Here is a 16,463-nt window from a genome sequence, read left to right on the forward strand (position 1 = left end):
CAATACATGCCCACATGAGACAAGATACATACACCAGCTATGTGTTGAAGTGACTTTTGCAGGCTAGTGTTTAGGGTTAGACAGCTTAGGTCCTGAGAAGGAGAGTTAGAAGGCACCTGCAATCGTCGAAGGTAGTGCCTGGAGAGGCAAGGGCGAGCCTCTTGCGAAGTTCATCTCTTTCCCTGGTCACCTGTCTCAGCTGGAACAGGAGGGCGTCTCCGTTCTCACTGACCGGACGGTTGTCATTGAGTGCAGGTGGAGGCGAGGAGGCTTTGGAACCTGCAAAATTGAGCACGTCACCGGCGCAAAGGCACCTTCGCTAAGCAATAACACTAGGGTACACAGCAAAACAGGCCCTTGGGAACCCCAACATAACTGTTTCAGTTTCTGAAGGACTTCATAATTAGTAAGGTGAACTCTCACTACTCTCTCTCTTAAACAAGCAGTCCAAACATAAGGTTTTTGTAATTAATTTAATAGTTCTTAAAATTGAAGAAGAAAAATAAATATTTGCTAGACTGAAAGAGAGAAAGCAGCATAACTATCGTCTACTGTCTGGAAAAAACATTTATGAACCATTCGATAGAACGTCAAAGAATAATATAGGAGAAAGTCCATTTGAATTAAGTTCAAAGGACTGATTACGTTTTCTACTTTCAGCCAAACAACTAAAGTAAAATAGCAGACATTCTGTATACTTTATGTAAATCATGACCTTAAAATATCACATTCCTAATTCAATCGTCTGTCTTTGTCGTGATAATCGGCTGCAAATATTTAGAGAAGTATTTCAGATTCGTGATTGTAATCTAAATATATGATAAAGGCAGAGGACAAATTGCATCATTTTGATGAGGACACTTTCACCCTCTTTCCTGGAAGTCTTTATAATTGTTCTCTGCTCAAGGAATCGAATTTGTTTTTGATCCTTTTTCAAATGTTGTACAGGAGATTTATCTGACAGGAATGACCACATTTGCTTCCTGCTTAAACTTAGGTGTGTCTTCTTTTCAGGAGTCCTGAAAAGGCTTTACTGAGTAGCAAAGAACAGCTGTCATCAAAGCCTGAAAGAATCACACAGGAAGGTTTTGTTTTCTTCTCTTGCTTCATTATTCGGCTTCCCAGACAGACCGTGCAGGCAGAGACCACTGTAAAGTTCACTGGCAAAACTTTCAAAGCTTATAAAAAAAGGTTTGTGCTGACTCATATAGACAGAAGACGGACACAGAGCAGCAATGAGTTTGCATATTTTCTTCCTCTGGCACTTGACCAGGTAAACTGAGCTCTGCTTCCTAACACACTACAGCCTGGCCATCACAACACTCATTAGCACTTTTTGTGTTGGCAAGAATAAAATGGTGATTTGGAGCTGGTAAAGCTGCCTGAGATGCAAACATTTACACACATGCACACACATGCATGCACACACACACAGACAGACACAGACATGGTGCGAGGCTGTACGAATGGAGAAAAGGCCAGTGATAGGCCTCTGACATACCAACACTGCTGAGGGACGAACTGCTCTCTGAATCTGATGGCATTGTAGACAGCACGCTGTAAGTAGACCCTGTACAGGAGAGAACAACATGGTTAAGAATACGCCACTGTCATTAAACCGAAAACAAAACACCTTTTTCAATAAGAGCTGTTTTCCATAATTGTGTCTGGAAAAAAATGATTTAAGGTTAAGTGTGGTTAAGCAAAATGTGCAACTTTCTATTGACAATAATAAGCTACAGATACAGCATACAGCATACAGATAAATAAATATAATTAGATATTATAAGTAAACTAGCAGCAAGAGTGCAAAATATTCAGCATGGCGGTTAATCAAATATAAAAAAACTAAGCTTATTTTTCATTTGTTCAAATTGGTATTTAAGTGGGGTATATATTTGCAGCCTGCAGAATAGCAGAAACACTTTTTTTTGTTGTCAGATATTTTGTTTTAACATCAACAAAATTTCTTCATTTCTAAGGCACATGCTCAGCTTTTTTTGTTTTTATCCTTCTGCTCTATTTTATTAAGAAACCCAGCTTCAAGTCAAGTTAAGACAGCTGGTCCCTTTCACCCAAATACAAACAAACAACTCCTCACTTAAAAACCTGTTATGATGGTTTTCTAATTTCTCAGGTGTTGAAGGCTTTTATGTAATTTGCCTGACGTCAGTGGCAATTTACTTCTACGTGGAAATAAGCAGCACCATATAATGGAGTAAAACGCCACCAATTCACTGGCCACTTTTATGGAGCTTGGTACAAACAGATTCATTTCTAAATCATTTGTATGTACGTTTTTGTATGAAATCAGGGATTCATGAACACCCTGCAAACTCCAAAAATGTAAACTTTAAAGTACATAAATGTCAACGTACAAAATAATACAAGCTAATATAGATTTGCTACTGCACTTTTATATACAATATATACTGCCAAATATGTAATTAAACAAGCAGTTACATTTATTATTACGTTTACATTATTTAGTGAATGCCCTTTTCAAAGTGAGTCAGAGACTAAAATACCATTAAGACTACTAACCATCAATCACCTACTAACCATACAATTCTGACAGACTTACAGTTCACTGTATAAATGAAGGTTGTTCTCTCTGGGTATAGCTGCAAGCCGGATTACTCTATACGTCAAGTATTTTTATTGCTGTATATGTGAGACATGCATTCTTTGCACTTGAAAGAAGATCAATAATAAAATTTGGACTCGGTTTGGCTTACAGACACATTTACACACTATGTTAGTAAGAGACAGTTTAGTAAGAAAAGGTGATAAATGAGCCCATTGTTCCCAAGGCTTAATTAACTAGCCACATCTACAGGTCAGTAAAAGTGTCCTGTTTTGTCCTGACCTCAACATATGATAATATTTTAATATGTTAAAATTACAACAAAAAAAAAATATTTTATTTGTTGGTCATTCCAAATCTCAAACACATCTACCACATTTCTGTCTTTTGGCTCAGTTTCATGGCACATGCTAGCAGCTCTCATCTACAGACACTCGCCACCTTTGTTACTCTTCATGTAATCGGGTTGATTCAGGACCAAATTCTCTCCAAATTTCTTGCTGCAATTAAAGGTAGGGTCTCAAATTTTTGAGAAATGCTTGAGAAAACTGAGTCAGGCCAAAAATTTAACAAAAAATCAAAACAAACGTGTAGCCAATGAGCAGAAAGGGGCGTGTCTTATCAATATGTGTGGAGAGTGTTCAGTGCGCATGTGTGACATTAGCAGATAGCGGTTTTAACATTGACACGGAGGTTAAAAACAAAGAAAGAAAGCGAAGAAAGGATTACGGTAAGGCAAGAAGTAGGACCCGCATTAATATAGGATCAGCTTTCCAGCGATGGAGAGAACCGAAGGAGCGGGAAGTTGGCCGCATATTCACAGATTGGAGTTTCCCGAGTGAATAACTAGTGAGCTAAACACTGTTACTACACAAATAACACCTCTTTTCTATCATAGTAATGTAGAGAGGCAGCTACAACCATGTTTTGTGTAGTAACAGTGTTTAGCTCAGGAGTTATTGACTCGGGAATTTCAACTTTACTTAAGACGCCGAGGCACTTTTTTCCTTCTCGATAGGTGAGTAACGTTGGTTTTGCTTTGTTTCACAGAACTAATATATTCCGTCCTTTGCATGATTATGCTTGTGTGTCATTTTTGCTTGCTTGTTTATCTGCAATCGTATTGTTCTTCCCTTCAGCTATGATAAAGACACATTTCTTTCCATTAGTTGCCTGGGTTACGTATGTAAGTGTGAGCGGAGCTATCAATACAGGGGTGGGACCCATTTGGGTTAGGGGCGTTTGTTTTGGTGATTTCAAATATCAACATTGGCTTTTAAAAATCGGAGACCCCACCTTTAAATCATGCTAAAATTCACATTCAGCACCAAAGCAGAAAATGCACTCAAATTACATTCAAATACACTAAAAGCTGCCTTTGTTCATTTAAAAAAAAAACTTCATTTCAAAATCTAATAGTATGAATTTGCTATGACGTCTTGTGCACCACATCTAGCAGAACCTTGAATAAAGCTTGGATATTTGTATGCAAACCCACTGGGACAAATGCAATATTTTAGGAAACATATTCAAAGATCTATGCAAACGCAAATAAAAAGACACATCCTGAAACAGGTAGCACAATGAATCTATATTTCTGATTCCAGCACACCTTAACATACAGCTTAGAATGTTCTAATCTGCTTGTTGAATGATAACTGTGTAATAATAATGATATGAACAAAAGGAAGACATTAAAGCTTTGGGATTATTGAAGACCGTCACTTCAGGAGACTTTCTTCTCTGCTTTTTTGTGAACAGTGAGTACAGTACAGTGAGTGACAAGATCATGTCTCATTATCAGTTCTCCTCTACTTCACACAGAGAGGCAGCAGCAGAGCCGAGCTCTTCTCATCTGCTTACACCCTCATAGCCTCAGGAGACGTCAGCACTCTGCTTTCACACTCACACTGGATGATGAGAGAGAAATGTACAGATGTGCAAATCAAGCCTTGATTTAGCCTTGAGAGAATACTACAGAAATTGCAGCAAGGTTTTTAAGAGGGAGCATTTTGGTGAATTTCAGTGTGTTGCTTTCTCTGTGTATGGGTGTGGCTTAGTAATTATTGATGTCGGCCTGCTGAAAAGAGCACATAGGAATGAAAGGAAATATTATTTGCATGGATAACTGCGTATCGATTGAGTGCATATGATTATATAATCACACTTAAAGTATTTATAAGCGGTGTAATAAGCCAACAATTTGGATTAATGCACCGTTTTAAAAGGCAACAACTCAAGTCGATTGATGCAAGAGTCTTGATTATATATTATAACTGAAAAAAGGATAAACTACTTGTGTGTAAAACGCTTTCATATTAAATAATCGTTCAATAGGCTAGAACAGTGATCTGCTGAATGCAATTTGCCATTATCACTTATGAATTAGTAGTAAGACTATTCCAGATTTTGAGTAAAACTGAATCTTACAACTTAAAATGATACAGTAAGATGTGATATCACAATATCATTTGCCTTCTAAATTGTACCATATTGTGTGGAATGTTTGTACAACTAATATTTATTGGGCCAAAGCTGCCATTTGAATGTAAATATCCATTATGCAGTGCTGATTACTCTGTGTTAAATTGCCTTACTGCGCTAAAGTAGCACAAGCACCAGCTTTTGCCACAAAGCTCAGGAAATCAATGTTAACTGCAGCCAGTCAAACACTTTCAGTGGATTTCTGCAAAAAAAACTGACACCAATAGCTGTTAAATCAAGATTTCTGCCAAACCCGGTCTACTTATGTCAGTTGAGCTGTGAGTTCACCCTTCAAGTGCAGCTCTGAGGAATGAAAACACAGAGATTCACGACTGAAACAAGCAATTATTTTGATAACTGTAATGAATAAATCGCTCATGTCTTGAGAATATTATCAAGTGCTTACACTATCTAAATATTTTATTAGGAACAAGTTTACCAATTTTATTAATTGCAATTATCCTCATTAAGTTGTTGGAGCCATCTTTATACTTCCACATTCACTAGAATTACAATATGTGCAAATAAATGCAATAAGTATCATTTGTAAAATAACTTCCTCCAACACCTCTAGTGGTAGCTAGAGCAGTTAAGGTTCTGGGTTGCTGATCAGAGGATCGAGGTTCAAGCCAACCTTTACAGGGGTGCTGTATCATAGCTGACCTCCAAAGTTAGGATATGCGAAGAAAGAATTTCGTGTGTGTGTATGTGTATGTGTGTGAGACAATAAAAAAAAGGCTTCTATTCTTCTAAGGGCTGAGGACAAGAAAAGACAAACTTGAAGGACAACAAAAATAAAGGAGAAAAGTGGAGCGTAAAAACAACCATATTATGGATGATGTAGAGAATGAAAATATCAATTAAAAAAATGAATATATAAAATATATTATACAATCTTATATAATAGCTTAGAAATAATAATAAGAAGAAGTAATTACACTGTGTGCATTTCTGCTGACAACAAATACATATACAAGGCAGGGTGCACGATGTTTGAAAAAGGCTACAGAAAACTAAGTCGGGCCGACTTACAAAACAAACGTGTAGCCAATAAGCAGAAAGAGGTGTGTCGTGTCAATATGCAGCGGAGAGAGTGTTCAGTGCACATGTCTGACATTAGCTTCTGCCGTTACCTCTGCCTCGGGTTCTAGGTGTTCAACGTCGTCTGCGGCATTAAACGGAGCTAAACCTTTCACGGTACAACACACAGTTGACCGGTATTACCATAGTATTACTCATTGAGTTCATTTACTGATAAAAAATATCACCTCGGCTAGCTGCCCCAGCAGTTTCTGCCATAATAGTTGCCTGGGTTGCGTATGTATGTGTGGGGTGGAGTTATCAAAACAAGGGTGACACCCATTTGGGTTAGGGGTGTGTTGTTTAGGTGATTTCAAATGTCAACATTGGCTTTGAAACATATTGCTTGCACATGGTGGCGTGCACTATACTAAAAATGAAACTGTTGAATAATTCATTGATTAAAACAATTTGTTTGATTAAAATAATAATTGATTTAAAAAAAACTTTATGTTTTCATACATAATTTGGGTTATTCAAATAAAATGTTTTAACACACAGTATTTATCACAGAAAAACACACACAGAGATATCAGTCATAATATTACAACCAGTGTAACGAGCAACTTTGAGAAGGGTCATATTGTTATTGTTAGACGACTGGTTCAGAGCATCTATCTGCCTTGCATAGCCACAGACTGGTCAGAGTCCCCATGATGACCTTTGTCAACAATGGCCATGTAAGCATCAGAACTAGACCATGGAGCAATTGGGGGGAAAAAATGAATGAATCACACTGTCTTTTACACCGTGTGTGAGTGAGTGTGTGTTGCATGACTGGGTAAAAATGCCACCAGGATGCACAATGGGAAACTGACAAGTTGGCGGCAGTCTCTGGGGAATGTTCTTCTGGGAAACCTTGGGTCCTAGCTTCATGTTGATGTTACTTTGAATCATACCACCTATCTAACATTGTTGCAGACAAAGTACACCTCTTCATGGCAACAGTATTCCGTAATGGCAGTGGCCTCTTTCAGCAGGATAATGTGTCCTGTCACACGGCAAAAAAATTGTTCAGGAATGGCTTGAGGAACAAGCCCAAGCCATTCCGAGTTCATGGTGATTACTTGTTCCCCAAATTCCTGCAACCTCAATCCAATGGAGCATCTGTGGGATGTGCTTGACAAACAAGTCCGATCTTCTTCTACTGTCTTGATGCCAGATACCACCGCCCACCATCAAAGGATTTGACAGTTGTTTTGACGGCATAAGGGAAACTACACAATATTATTCATTTGGTTTTAAAGTTATGAGCTCACGTATTATTGTCAAACTTTCAATCTCCCGGTGTAAAGGTAAATGCTTCAGTGGAACGATTCAAGAGTCTTTTAAACAAATTTAACGTCACAAGAACAAAACAGACCTCGCATTTTCAAAGTGTTACATTTATCAGTGTAAAGAATAATCTGATTCAAACTAATAACTGGGAATCAATCAGTGAAAATCTAGGATCCCTGCCTATTTGTATTCCAAAACGAACAGATCTGAGCTCAGCTCAGCTACTATTATCAGCCTGAGGTTCTGCCTGTCACCATGCCAGGCCTGCAGAGATGGCTACAGAGAGAGTCTGACAAACGATTCTGTTTACCCACATCTCAGGCATTTACATCAAACTTGTTCTGGCAGTGTTCCTTCTTTCCTGAAGAAGCCAGTTCTGTTTGATTAAATCTGGAGTGAGCCCAGCTCAAAGTCACCCCCTTTTCTCTCTCAGACAGCAGAAAGACATACTGCACGGCGCTGCAGAAGCAGAGGCACCACACGGCCCAAGAAGCCTTTGTTCAATTAGCTTGCAGTTTCCAATGAGGCCACATGGCAAAGCTGTGGCACCAAGAGCAAGATTCAGGAGAAGCAACAAATCAGGAATCAGCGATGTTCACATGACATGCTAGTGTTTACAGTTGATTTGATGAGTGTGAAAAGTGAAGAGCCTGCAGCATAAATCTCACATATCAGATGTCACCCATGAGGAGACCTTCACACTATTGAAAAGGTGGTTTAGCAGCAATGTAATCCAATAGTCACCAGCTACAAAAGGAGATGAAATTACATCATGTCACCTTTGAGCAAATTAAAAACAGATGATACTGAATTTGGGGGGGGCCTAACGGGAGCAAGACAAGCGGAATGATGGAAGACTATATGGGAAAAGAGAGTAAAAAAAATCATATTTAAAACAGTTTACAACCATTCAGAACATTCTTCACAACTCATCATATAATTAAAAACATCTGAGCTTATTTTCCACATATAATCCCTTTAAAAATAAAGCTAAAATCCCTGCACTAGAAGGTTTGTGTGTACTTGAATCAAGAAATATGCATCTTTACTAGTTACATAAAGCCATCAAACAATGCGAAGCTTTAAACAGATTCTATTAACAAAGCAGCCAAAAAGCAACATAGCTGATTTCCCGTCTCCTTCTACAGTACTTTATTCCGCCATCTTTGAAATTCGCTAGTGGTTATTCTGGTTCTACTGGATTATTTGTCATGAATTATTCTTCAAAGTGCATCATGGTCTTTTGCTTGCAGGACAATTATATGGCAGCACTGGGCACTTACCAGTTTTTAGATATATTTTTTTCTTTCCAAGTTTAAGACACAGTAAACACAGACGAGCAATGCAGTTTTTCAGCCACATAATACACTTTGTCACTGTGTCAAATGCTTTATCCATCATTTTACCTTTTTTTTTTTTTAATTCCATACAAAAAATTTAAATCATTGGTCACTTAAACACTTTGGGACATGGCTTTGTTGTAAAACTATCAACACCCTTTGTTATTTTACTATTACAGAGTGACCAGACATTTTTGTAAATCCTTACTCATCACTTCCATCAGTTCAACCATCATACTGTGCATTACTATTTGAAGGTATAATTTTAAAAAATGGTTAGCAAGTAGGCCAATATTTATATATGTGTTATAAATCACTTCCCCGTAAAGAATTCAATCGAACTGCACTGTCACTTTGATAAGAGTAACGGTCCTTTAAAAAGTGCCAAGTGGCCACATTTAAATTTGCCCTACTTTGCTAAATCGCACAAACTCTTAGAGCAAATGCTGTCTGTTTCTAAGCAAGACATGGAATATAGGATAAAGTCATGTTAGAACAGTACAGAATGAAAATGACCTGGAGCAAACATTCTCAGACTTCGCCAAACAAGTTCAATATGTCTAAACCTAATGAAATCCACGTTGCATTAGGTAATAGTGTCTCAATCTGTGTCTTGCAGTTAAGGTTGGATAAGGTTCACCACCACACTAAAATACATTTCCTTTTGTTCAGCACAGCACACCAAGCTGTGCATCACTGCCTGTTCCACACTTAATAGCTGCTCTTAACCTACTAAAAGCTACATGTGTCAGGTCAGTCAGCCGTGGGAAGATTAGTGGGCCCGTTTTCAGAAAGCCTTTATTACAGGGTCTGAGTATAGCCAGCTATCAGTCCAGTGTCAGGCTTCAGGTCCAGACTACAGAACTGATGGAACTCACAGCAGCACTGTTTATTTCTATTGCTGCACAACCAGTATTTAGACTTTGGCATTTCCTGTGCATTTCTCAGTAATTAAGAAGCTTGGGATGGCTTTCAAATAGTAATTAAGTCTTTTTTTGATTCTAGTGACTCATGTAGACAATGCCACCAGTCTCAACACCTTGCAAACACAAGAACCTATTCATGATAATTTCATTTAATACACACACACAAGCAATCAAGGAGTCTTGTTTCAGTAAATGATATAAATGAACAAAGACTCATAGCAAATTTACACATCAAAATATCCTGCAATTAATATTCTGCAATAAATTCAACACAAAGCCGTTTAAAATTAGCAGCATGTTCATTCCAGCGCTTTGGTGCACTTGGTTATATTAATCAGGTCCAGTTATACAAAAGGCCTTCTTGCTGAGTTGCAGATAGTGGATTAAATGCATGACAGCAACAGCAGCTAAAAGTAGAGCAACATCTACTGCATAAGGCCAAACAGAACAGTGAGTGTGCAGAACAGGCAGCATGAACAAATACAAGTAAATACAGTCCTGTTCCTGGAAGCAGGTATGTTGACGTGTAACACCCCTTAATGCTGTGACAATAGTGCAATCAGCTGAGGTGAGAGCTGTCTGACTGGAGAATGATTTTTACCAGGCAGGTTCATTAACATGCAGAGATGACAGAAGGTTTTTAATTAACTATGCAAAATGAAGCCCAGCACAGGGCAGAGATTTTTCAGGAACAAATTGTGTCAGTTCACACATTCCTAAGCTCATTCACAGGTAGAACCTTGAAGGAAAACCATATGCACAGAACCTCTACATAGAGAGTAATCCTAGCTCAGTCTCCAACCAGAACCAGCAACCATCTCTGCCTATACGTTACAGTCAATTCACGGTTAAAAGTAATCAGACGTGAAGTAAACATAATGTACTACATTATTAACTTAAATGTTTTTCTTAGATATTATTATTACACATAACTAGCTCACCATACCTTATTGCATTACAATAGCTACCTCTTATGTAGTAAAATAGGTTTCTGAGCTGAGGAAAAAAAATATAAACTTTGGGACTGGACATCATACTTGCAGGTCTGCTTGTCCAGTACGCAAGGTAATAAATGTATGATCCTCAGCTCCTGTAAATAAGCATTACACTTTTTTTATCTTAAAAAATTGGCAAAACAACAAAAGCAGATATTAAACCTGAGCAAATATGCAATGATTCTTAGATTCAAAAATCATCATAATATAAGTATTGCATAAAAAAGACAGAAGTGCTTGAGAGACATACTGTCCTGCCATTACTCCCTCTGTCCACAAGTTGGATCTATTGGGATCTGAGCCGACAGCCCCTATGGTCCATAAACAGAGCAAGCTGCTGACAGTGCACTTTGGGTAGCTCAGCTTAAAACAAAAGGCCTGTTGTCTCTGCTCGGCCCTCTGTTTGACTGCATGGAGGAGTCACCCTTTGGCCTGCTGCGGACAAGCCATTTCAAATTAAACAACCACTTGATTTTAGAACAGAAATGGATGGTTTCTCAATGATGCATTTTACAGAGCCAACTCCCACTCCCAATCCAGCCAGTGGTAGAGAGCCGGTCTACAGATCACAGCAGATAAATATTTTAGGTTGGAGGACTAGAGATGGAGCTGGACAGAAATTCCAGGATAACCTTGTATTTAACATGTTCCAGGGAGAAGTATCAAAGTGAAAGTTGTGGCCGTGGCCGTGCAGAGATTTGTTTTCCCCCCTCTTTTAGCACACCACATGCAGCTCATGAAAGTATTGCTAATTAGCTGAGGAGAGTGGGTTAAAAGAGGTGGGACTCTGTGCTGCTCAGTGCTGCTCTCCTCCTGGAATGGAGTCTGACACCTCACATCTAAACCAACGTGACTGTCTAGTGTGCAGTGCAGAGTAAACATCACACCAACAAAGTAAAAGCAGCACAAGAGCTGTAAACTGGTCAAAGGTCTAGGCTAGGTCTGTTTAGAAGTCACAATAAATAATTTAGTTTTAGAAACGTTTCCAGTACGTCCATTTAATTATATTGTTCGTAAAACTCAATGATTTGCAGTGCATATCACTTGCCTCCCTATTTATGTTGATTTATGATGGTGTTCAATATACACTGCAGCACATGCAGTGTGCAGCTCCTCCAGCCAGCATGAGGAAGCAGTGGGAGCTGCCACCACACTGCCCTGCCCCTCCTCCACAGCTCCCAGCCCCACTCTCAGCCTGTGTGTGTGTGTGTGTGTGTGTGTGTGTGTGTGTGTGTGTGTGTGTGTGTGTGTGTGTGTGTGTGCTCATGACTGTGGGTGTAGGTGTATGTGTGTGTTTGGGAGGCTTGGCAGTGAAAAGAGTTGAGGCTCAGCAGTGGCAGCTTGACAGAACGAATTCAGAGCAGGTCGCGATCAATGTAGCTCATCGTACATGTTAGTGTGTGAGCTAGCTAGGGAGAGGGAGAGCTCAGGCTTTCATCTGTCAGTTCAGAGCCAGCTTGGGGTGTGGTTCATGTAGGTCTTATGTGCTAAATCAAATCACATCACACGTGCCACAGTAAAAGTAATGGAAGTGCTGGAAAATGTTTCAGCCTGAATAACTGTACGATTGCGGGTCCTTGAATACACTCGATCAGAATGCACTGTTACAGGATAAAGCATTTATTAGAAAAATAAGCTTATAGTAAGGAAAGCTACAGGAAGCCCATAGGAATCAAAGACTACCATTGTATGAAGAATAAAACAAAACAGGGTGCAGTTATTGGAAAATGACAAGAAGATGTGTCCCGTCATTATTTATATAACACAGCAATTTGTCAATGATTACAATGTTTAGTTTCTTACTGAACTACACACCGTGCTTTTTAACATTTATACAGAAAGCTTTTGCCCTATGGTTTGAAGATCATGAGCCATCTAACAGAGTAATAATTGCCCATTCTCTCTAGATGGAAGGGATAGCAAACTGTTTTTACCATCAATCAAAACTCCACTAGCCAATCACAGGCTGTCATGAGCTCATGTATGCAAAAGAAAGTAAAAAACACAAGGTTATGCTGCACAGTGACACTTGTGAGCAGCAGTTCCAAAATATGTTATTTCCTGGTTTCATGTGTCTCGGGATGAAGCATGTTATAGCCTTTCATGCTCCCTGGTTGGTAACAGGGAAGATTTAGCCGGTTTTCAGGAATTTGTGAAAGAATAAATTGGGGAAAAGAGTTATATTTTATGTTGTGGAACCTCCGTAAGTTTTATTATAACTTATATTAAAAGTAGCTATAAACATCTATAGACTAGTTATCACGTGTTAAGACAATAAATGAAGCTCATGATGTTACTGGGAAACAAAAATGTGTTAACTGCTCCGTCATGAAGACTTTTCAATGACAGCTATCTTATTAAACATTACTGATGATGGATTCCTCTTCCATAAATGTAAAATAAAAGTTCACATGACAAACAAACGTTTTGTTTGGTTTGTTTAATATTACCCATAGATTTGGTAGACTGTGACTAACAAGTCTCTGTGAATTAGCTGGTCACGGGCATTAATATAAACCAGTGGGAGCTACTATTGGAGTCATGCTGTTCTAGACAATTAATCAACACTGCCTGACCACAGACAGACTCTTTTAAAAGTCTCTTTTATCTCACAATATAAAGTGCATACATGGTGGGTTAGAATGCGCTCGCAATCACAACCATTGATGTACGTGATCTGACAGTTCTCCCCTTTAAGGGAATCTTCGAAGCGGCAGTCAGTGCCATGCTGAGAGCACGCACATTTTTTTGCTTTTAGCAAGCATTAATATTTTATAGACTTTCTAAAACTAACTCTTCCTCCATGTTTTGTCACTTAATATCTATTTCTAATCATAACTAAAAAGTGGAGAACATTGACAGACAGGGAATCAGAACAAATCGCCGGAACAGCATCAGATGATATGATGAGGGACTACACAGAAAATCACATACAGATCCTCACGTTTAGCTCATATACCTGACAGCAGGGCAAAAAAGTAAATAACGCCTTTAAATATGGAATAAAGGTTTAGGCAACTTAAGGACTGCAAGTGTTCATATGGACGGGCAAGTGTTCCCATGGAAACCACCACTTCCAAAGGCGTGTATCAGGAACACGTGATGTGAAAAGTATTACATTACAGATGCTGTATGATGTAGAGGAATTTTTGGGGAACCAAAGAAAGTTACTTTTGCACATGAGATTTTGGCTCATCGGTATTAAAATAAAACTCCTTGATCCTATCATTCTTTTTTGTTGATATGTTTTCAGCTCATTTTGTAGATGAATCTAAACGAAAATTAAAAGGTCGTGTAAAGCTAGGATTATGCATTTCAGTGTATTTGGGGGGGGGGGGTGTAATATACAAGTATACTCCACACACTGGTGTTATTAATGAAACCTCAGACCAAATCTCAGCACCACTTCCACTAGGTTAGATTAGACATGGCGACCTCCATCCATCCTGCTCTCAGTGATGATCCTGTAACTCTTACCGGAGTGATGATCTGCAGGTCCTCCACCGTTGCTGAACAGGGCAGAATACAGGTGAGGATAGGTTTTCTCCAGTGCCACACACAGGGCCAGGAAATGGTCGCTTTCCTTGTTCATGAGCATCTTCAGCAGCTGGTCCACTTTCTCTGAGCTGGAAGAGCAGTTCTGGTCCAGTTCGTGTGTGTCCCGCTCGCTCAGGCTGCCGGATTTGACGAGCAGCTCGATGAGTCGCTGTGCGTCCGGGATGGACTGCACCAAGTTCTGGTGGCACTGCTCTAACAACTCTTTGTGCTTCGGCTCCATTGCACTTCGCGCAGTTCCCTAGCTAACTAGCTATGCTAGCTTCTTGTTATGTCGGCGGAGACGGTGACCTCGACTCAAACCCAGCAGAACCACCGATACACCAAGCAGGAACTCCGTTTGCTTATGGTCACTTGTACGATTTGAGCGACTGTGCCATGATATACGATGGCTTAATACAGCAGTTTCTGATTACACAGAGCAAAAAGGCACACGAAGCCATATTTGTTGCCTGAGGCTGTTGACTGCACTAAACACTGAGAGCTAAGATACATTTCCACAGCTCACTTACTTTCTAGCCGCTTCTTTCCTCTTCCACCGCAATTCTCCGAGCAGCAACATTTCCATCCACTTTTAGAATTTCTTCTTCGCCATTTATTCGGTAACGTGTCGACTTTAGTGCGAGAGAAACTACGGTAACTATTGGCGTTCCCTACTCAAACTGTAAGCTCCGCCATGTCTCAGCAGCTCAGAGTAACTGCTGCCTGCTGTCAATCAACTAGCTTCACAATAACCAAGTAAGGTAAAAGTGGGCGGGGCTCCGTACAGACACACCTGATTTCTCTCAGTGGGCGGGTACCTTTTATTCTGCACAAAGTTATTTAAATTTCCAGCTAAATATATTTCGATCATCGGGTAAAGGAAGGGGGTAATAGCAGTGAAATACGTGGCCATTTTCCACAGTGAGAGATAGAGAACTGAAATGTTACTGGAATGACCAGATTATTAGAAATGAGGGGAAAGGAGCAGGAAATCAGGAAATTGGTGACCCACTAAAATATATAGTCATACTCCACCTGTACACCTGCACATGGTCTCATCATCCAGTCATATGGAAATGTAAAAACAAAACAAAAACAAAAAACATGCAGAATCAGATCAAGAGCTTCACTTAATGTTTGCACATCAAACATAAGAATGAAGAAAAAGTCTGATCTCTGGGACTTTGTGGCATGTGTGGACGTTGATCTGAAAATGCTGATCTTCTTGTGAATATCATGTACAACAGTCATTAGAGTTTTACAAAGAATCATTAGAATGGTGCAAGAACTAAATTGAGTGAGTGACAGCCCAATGTCTGATGTGAGAGGTCAGAGGAAGTGGGAGGGTTTGGTCTGAGCTGCTGTTTCTCCAAGAGATAACTGTATGAATGTGCAGGTGTACAGGTGTTCTTTATAAAGTGGACAGTGAGCATATACAGGACATTTTATTCCTTCATTTAAAATTAATTGCCCTAGTATGTACTTTCTATACAAACTTCAAAGTTCATTCATTCATTCATTCATTCATCTTCGGTAACCATTTTATCCCAGTCATAGTCAGAGTGGATCCTAGGAATATTAGAAGTGATACACCCTGAATAGTATGCCAGTCCATAACAGGGCACCATGTACCATGTGTGAAGCAGGTTGTAAACGATAGTAACCAGAGGACTGAACCAGAGACCCTGTAGCTGTGAGGCAACAGTTCTACCTGCCATATCACTGTGCCATCCAGCTTCATGCTTCTCTAGATTATTGCCCTGAACATAAGTCCAGTTTTGAGTTTGTTGTAGTAAGGCTTAATTCTATGGCAGCACCTTCTCTCCAATTCTACAAATAGTCTACCATGCTAGTATACAGTATGCTTATGCTAATTAAAATTGTCTTGTTTTTCACCTTGAATGATAACAGGAAAATATATCCCCCAACAGACTTGGATCTAAATACTACAGATAAATTCCAGGTCAAACCAAGAATTTTAAAGTCACCAGGTACCCCTAATAACTCCCCACTAATAAACAAACAAACAAACAAATAAGATTATACTGCAAATAACTTGTTTTGTAGGACAAGATTCTGACTGCAGAAGCACAAGCAGAATGTTGTCACTGACTAGTCACTATTGGTTTAATGTTAGGCTATAATTAAACAGCCACTAATTACAGATCACATTATTGTACACAGAACATCAGGGTGCAGTTATTGTGTGAGTGCAGTGTGTGAGCTGATGAATGTC

The 16,463-nt window shown here is 39.3% G+C and overlaps 1 protein-coding gene across 5 annotated transcripts in view; it reads right to left on the bottom strand.

The window, feature by feature from the left end:
• dlg5a (discs, large homolog 5a (Drosophila)) overlaps window positions 1-14,968 on the bottom strand; it is a 37,052-nt gene extending 22,084 nt beyond the window's left edge. The window contains exons 1-3 of one of the 5 annotated variants that reach the window (XM_047812306.1): window positions 14,758-14,968; window positions 1,502-1,570; window positions 117-270 (exon numbers count right to left, since the gene is read on the bottom strand). In XM_047812306.1, the coding sequence (XP_047668262.1) occupies window positions 117-270; window positions 1,502-1,544 (197 nt within the window). In that variant the 5' untranslated portion in view covers window positions 1,545-1,570; window positions 14,758-14,968. Of the gene's footprint in view, window positions 1-116; window positions 280-1,501; window positions 1,571-14,167 lie in introns of all 5 variants that reach the window. The other 4 variants (XM_047812305.1, XM_047812304.1, XM_027141980.2 and 1 more) reach the window with 4 other exon arrangements.
• Window positions 14,969-16,463: the final 1,495 nt, after the last annotated feature.

The sequence above is a fragment of the Tachysurus fulvidraco genome, chromosome 4 (assembly GCF_022655615.1).
Source record: "Tachysurus fulvidraco isolate hzauxx_2018 chromosome 4, HZAU_PFXX_2.0, whole genome shotgun sequence".
Classification (NCBI taxonomy): Eukaryota; Metazoa; Chordata; class Actinopteri; order Siluriformes; family Bagridae; genus Tachysurus; species Tachysurus fulvidraco.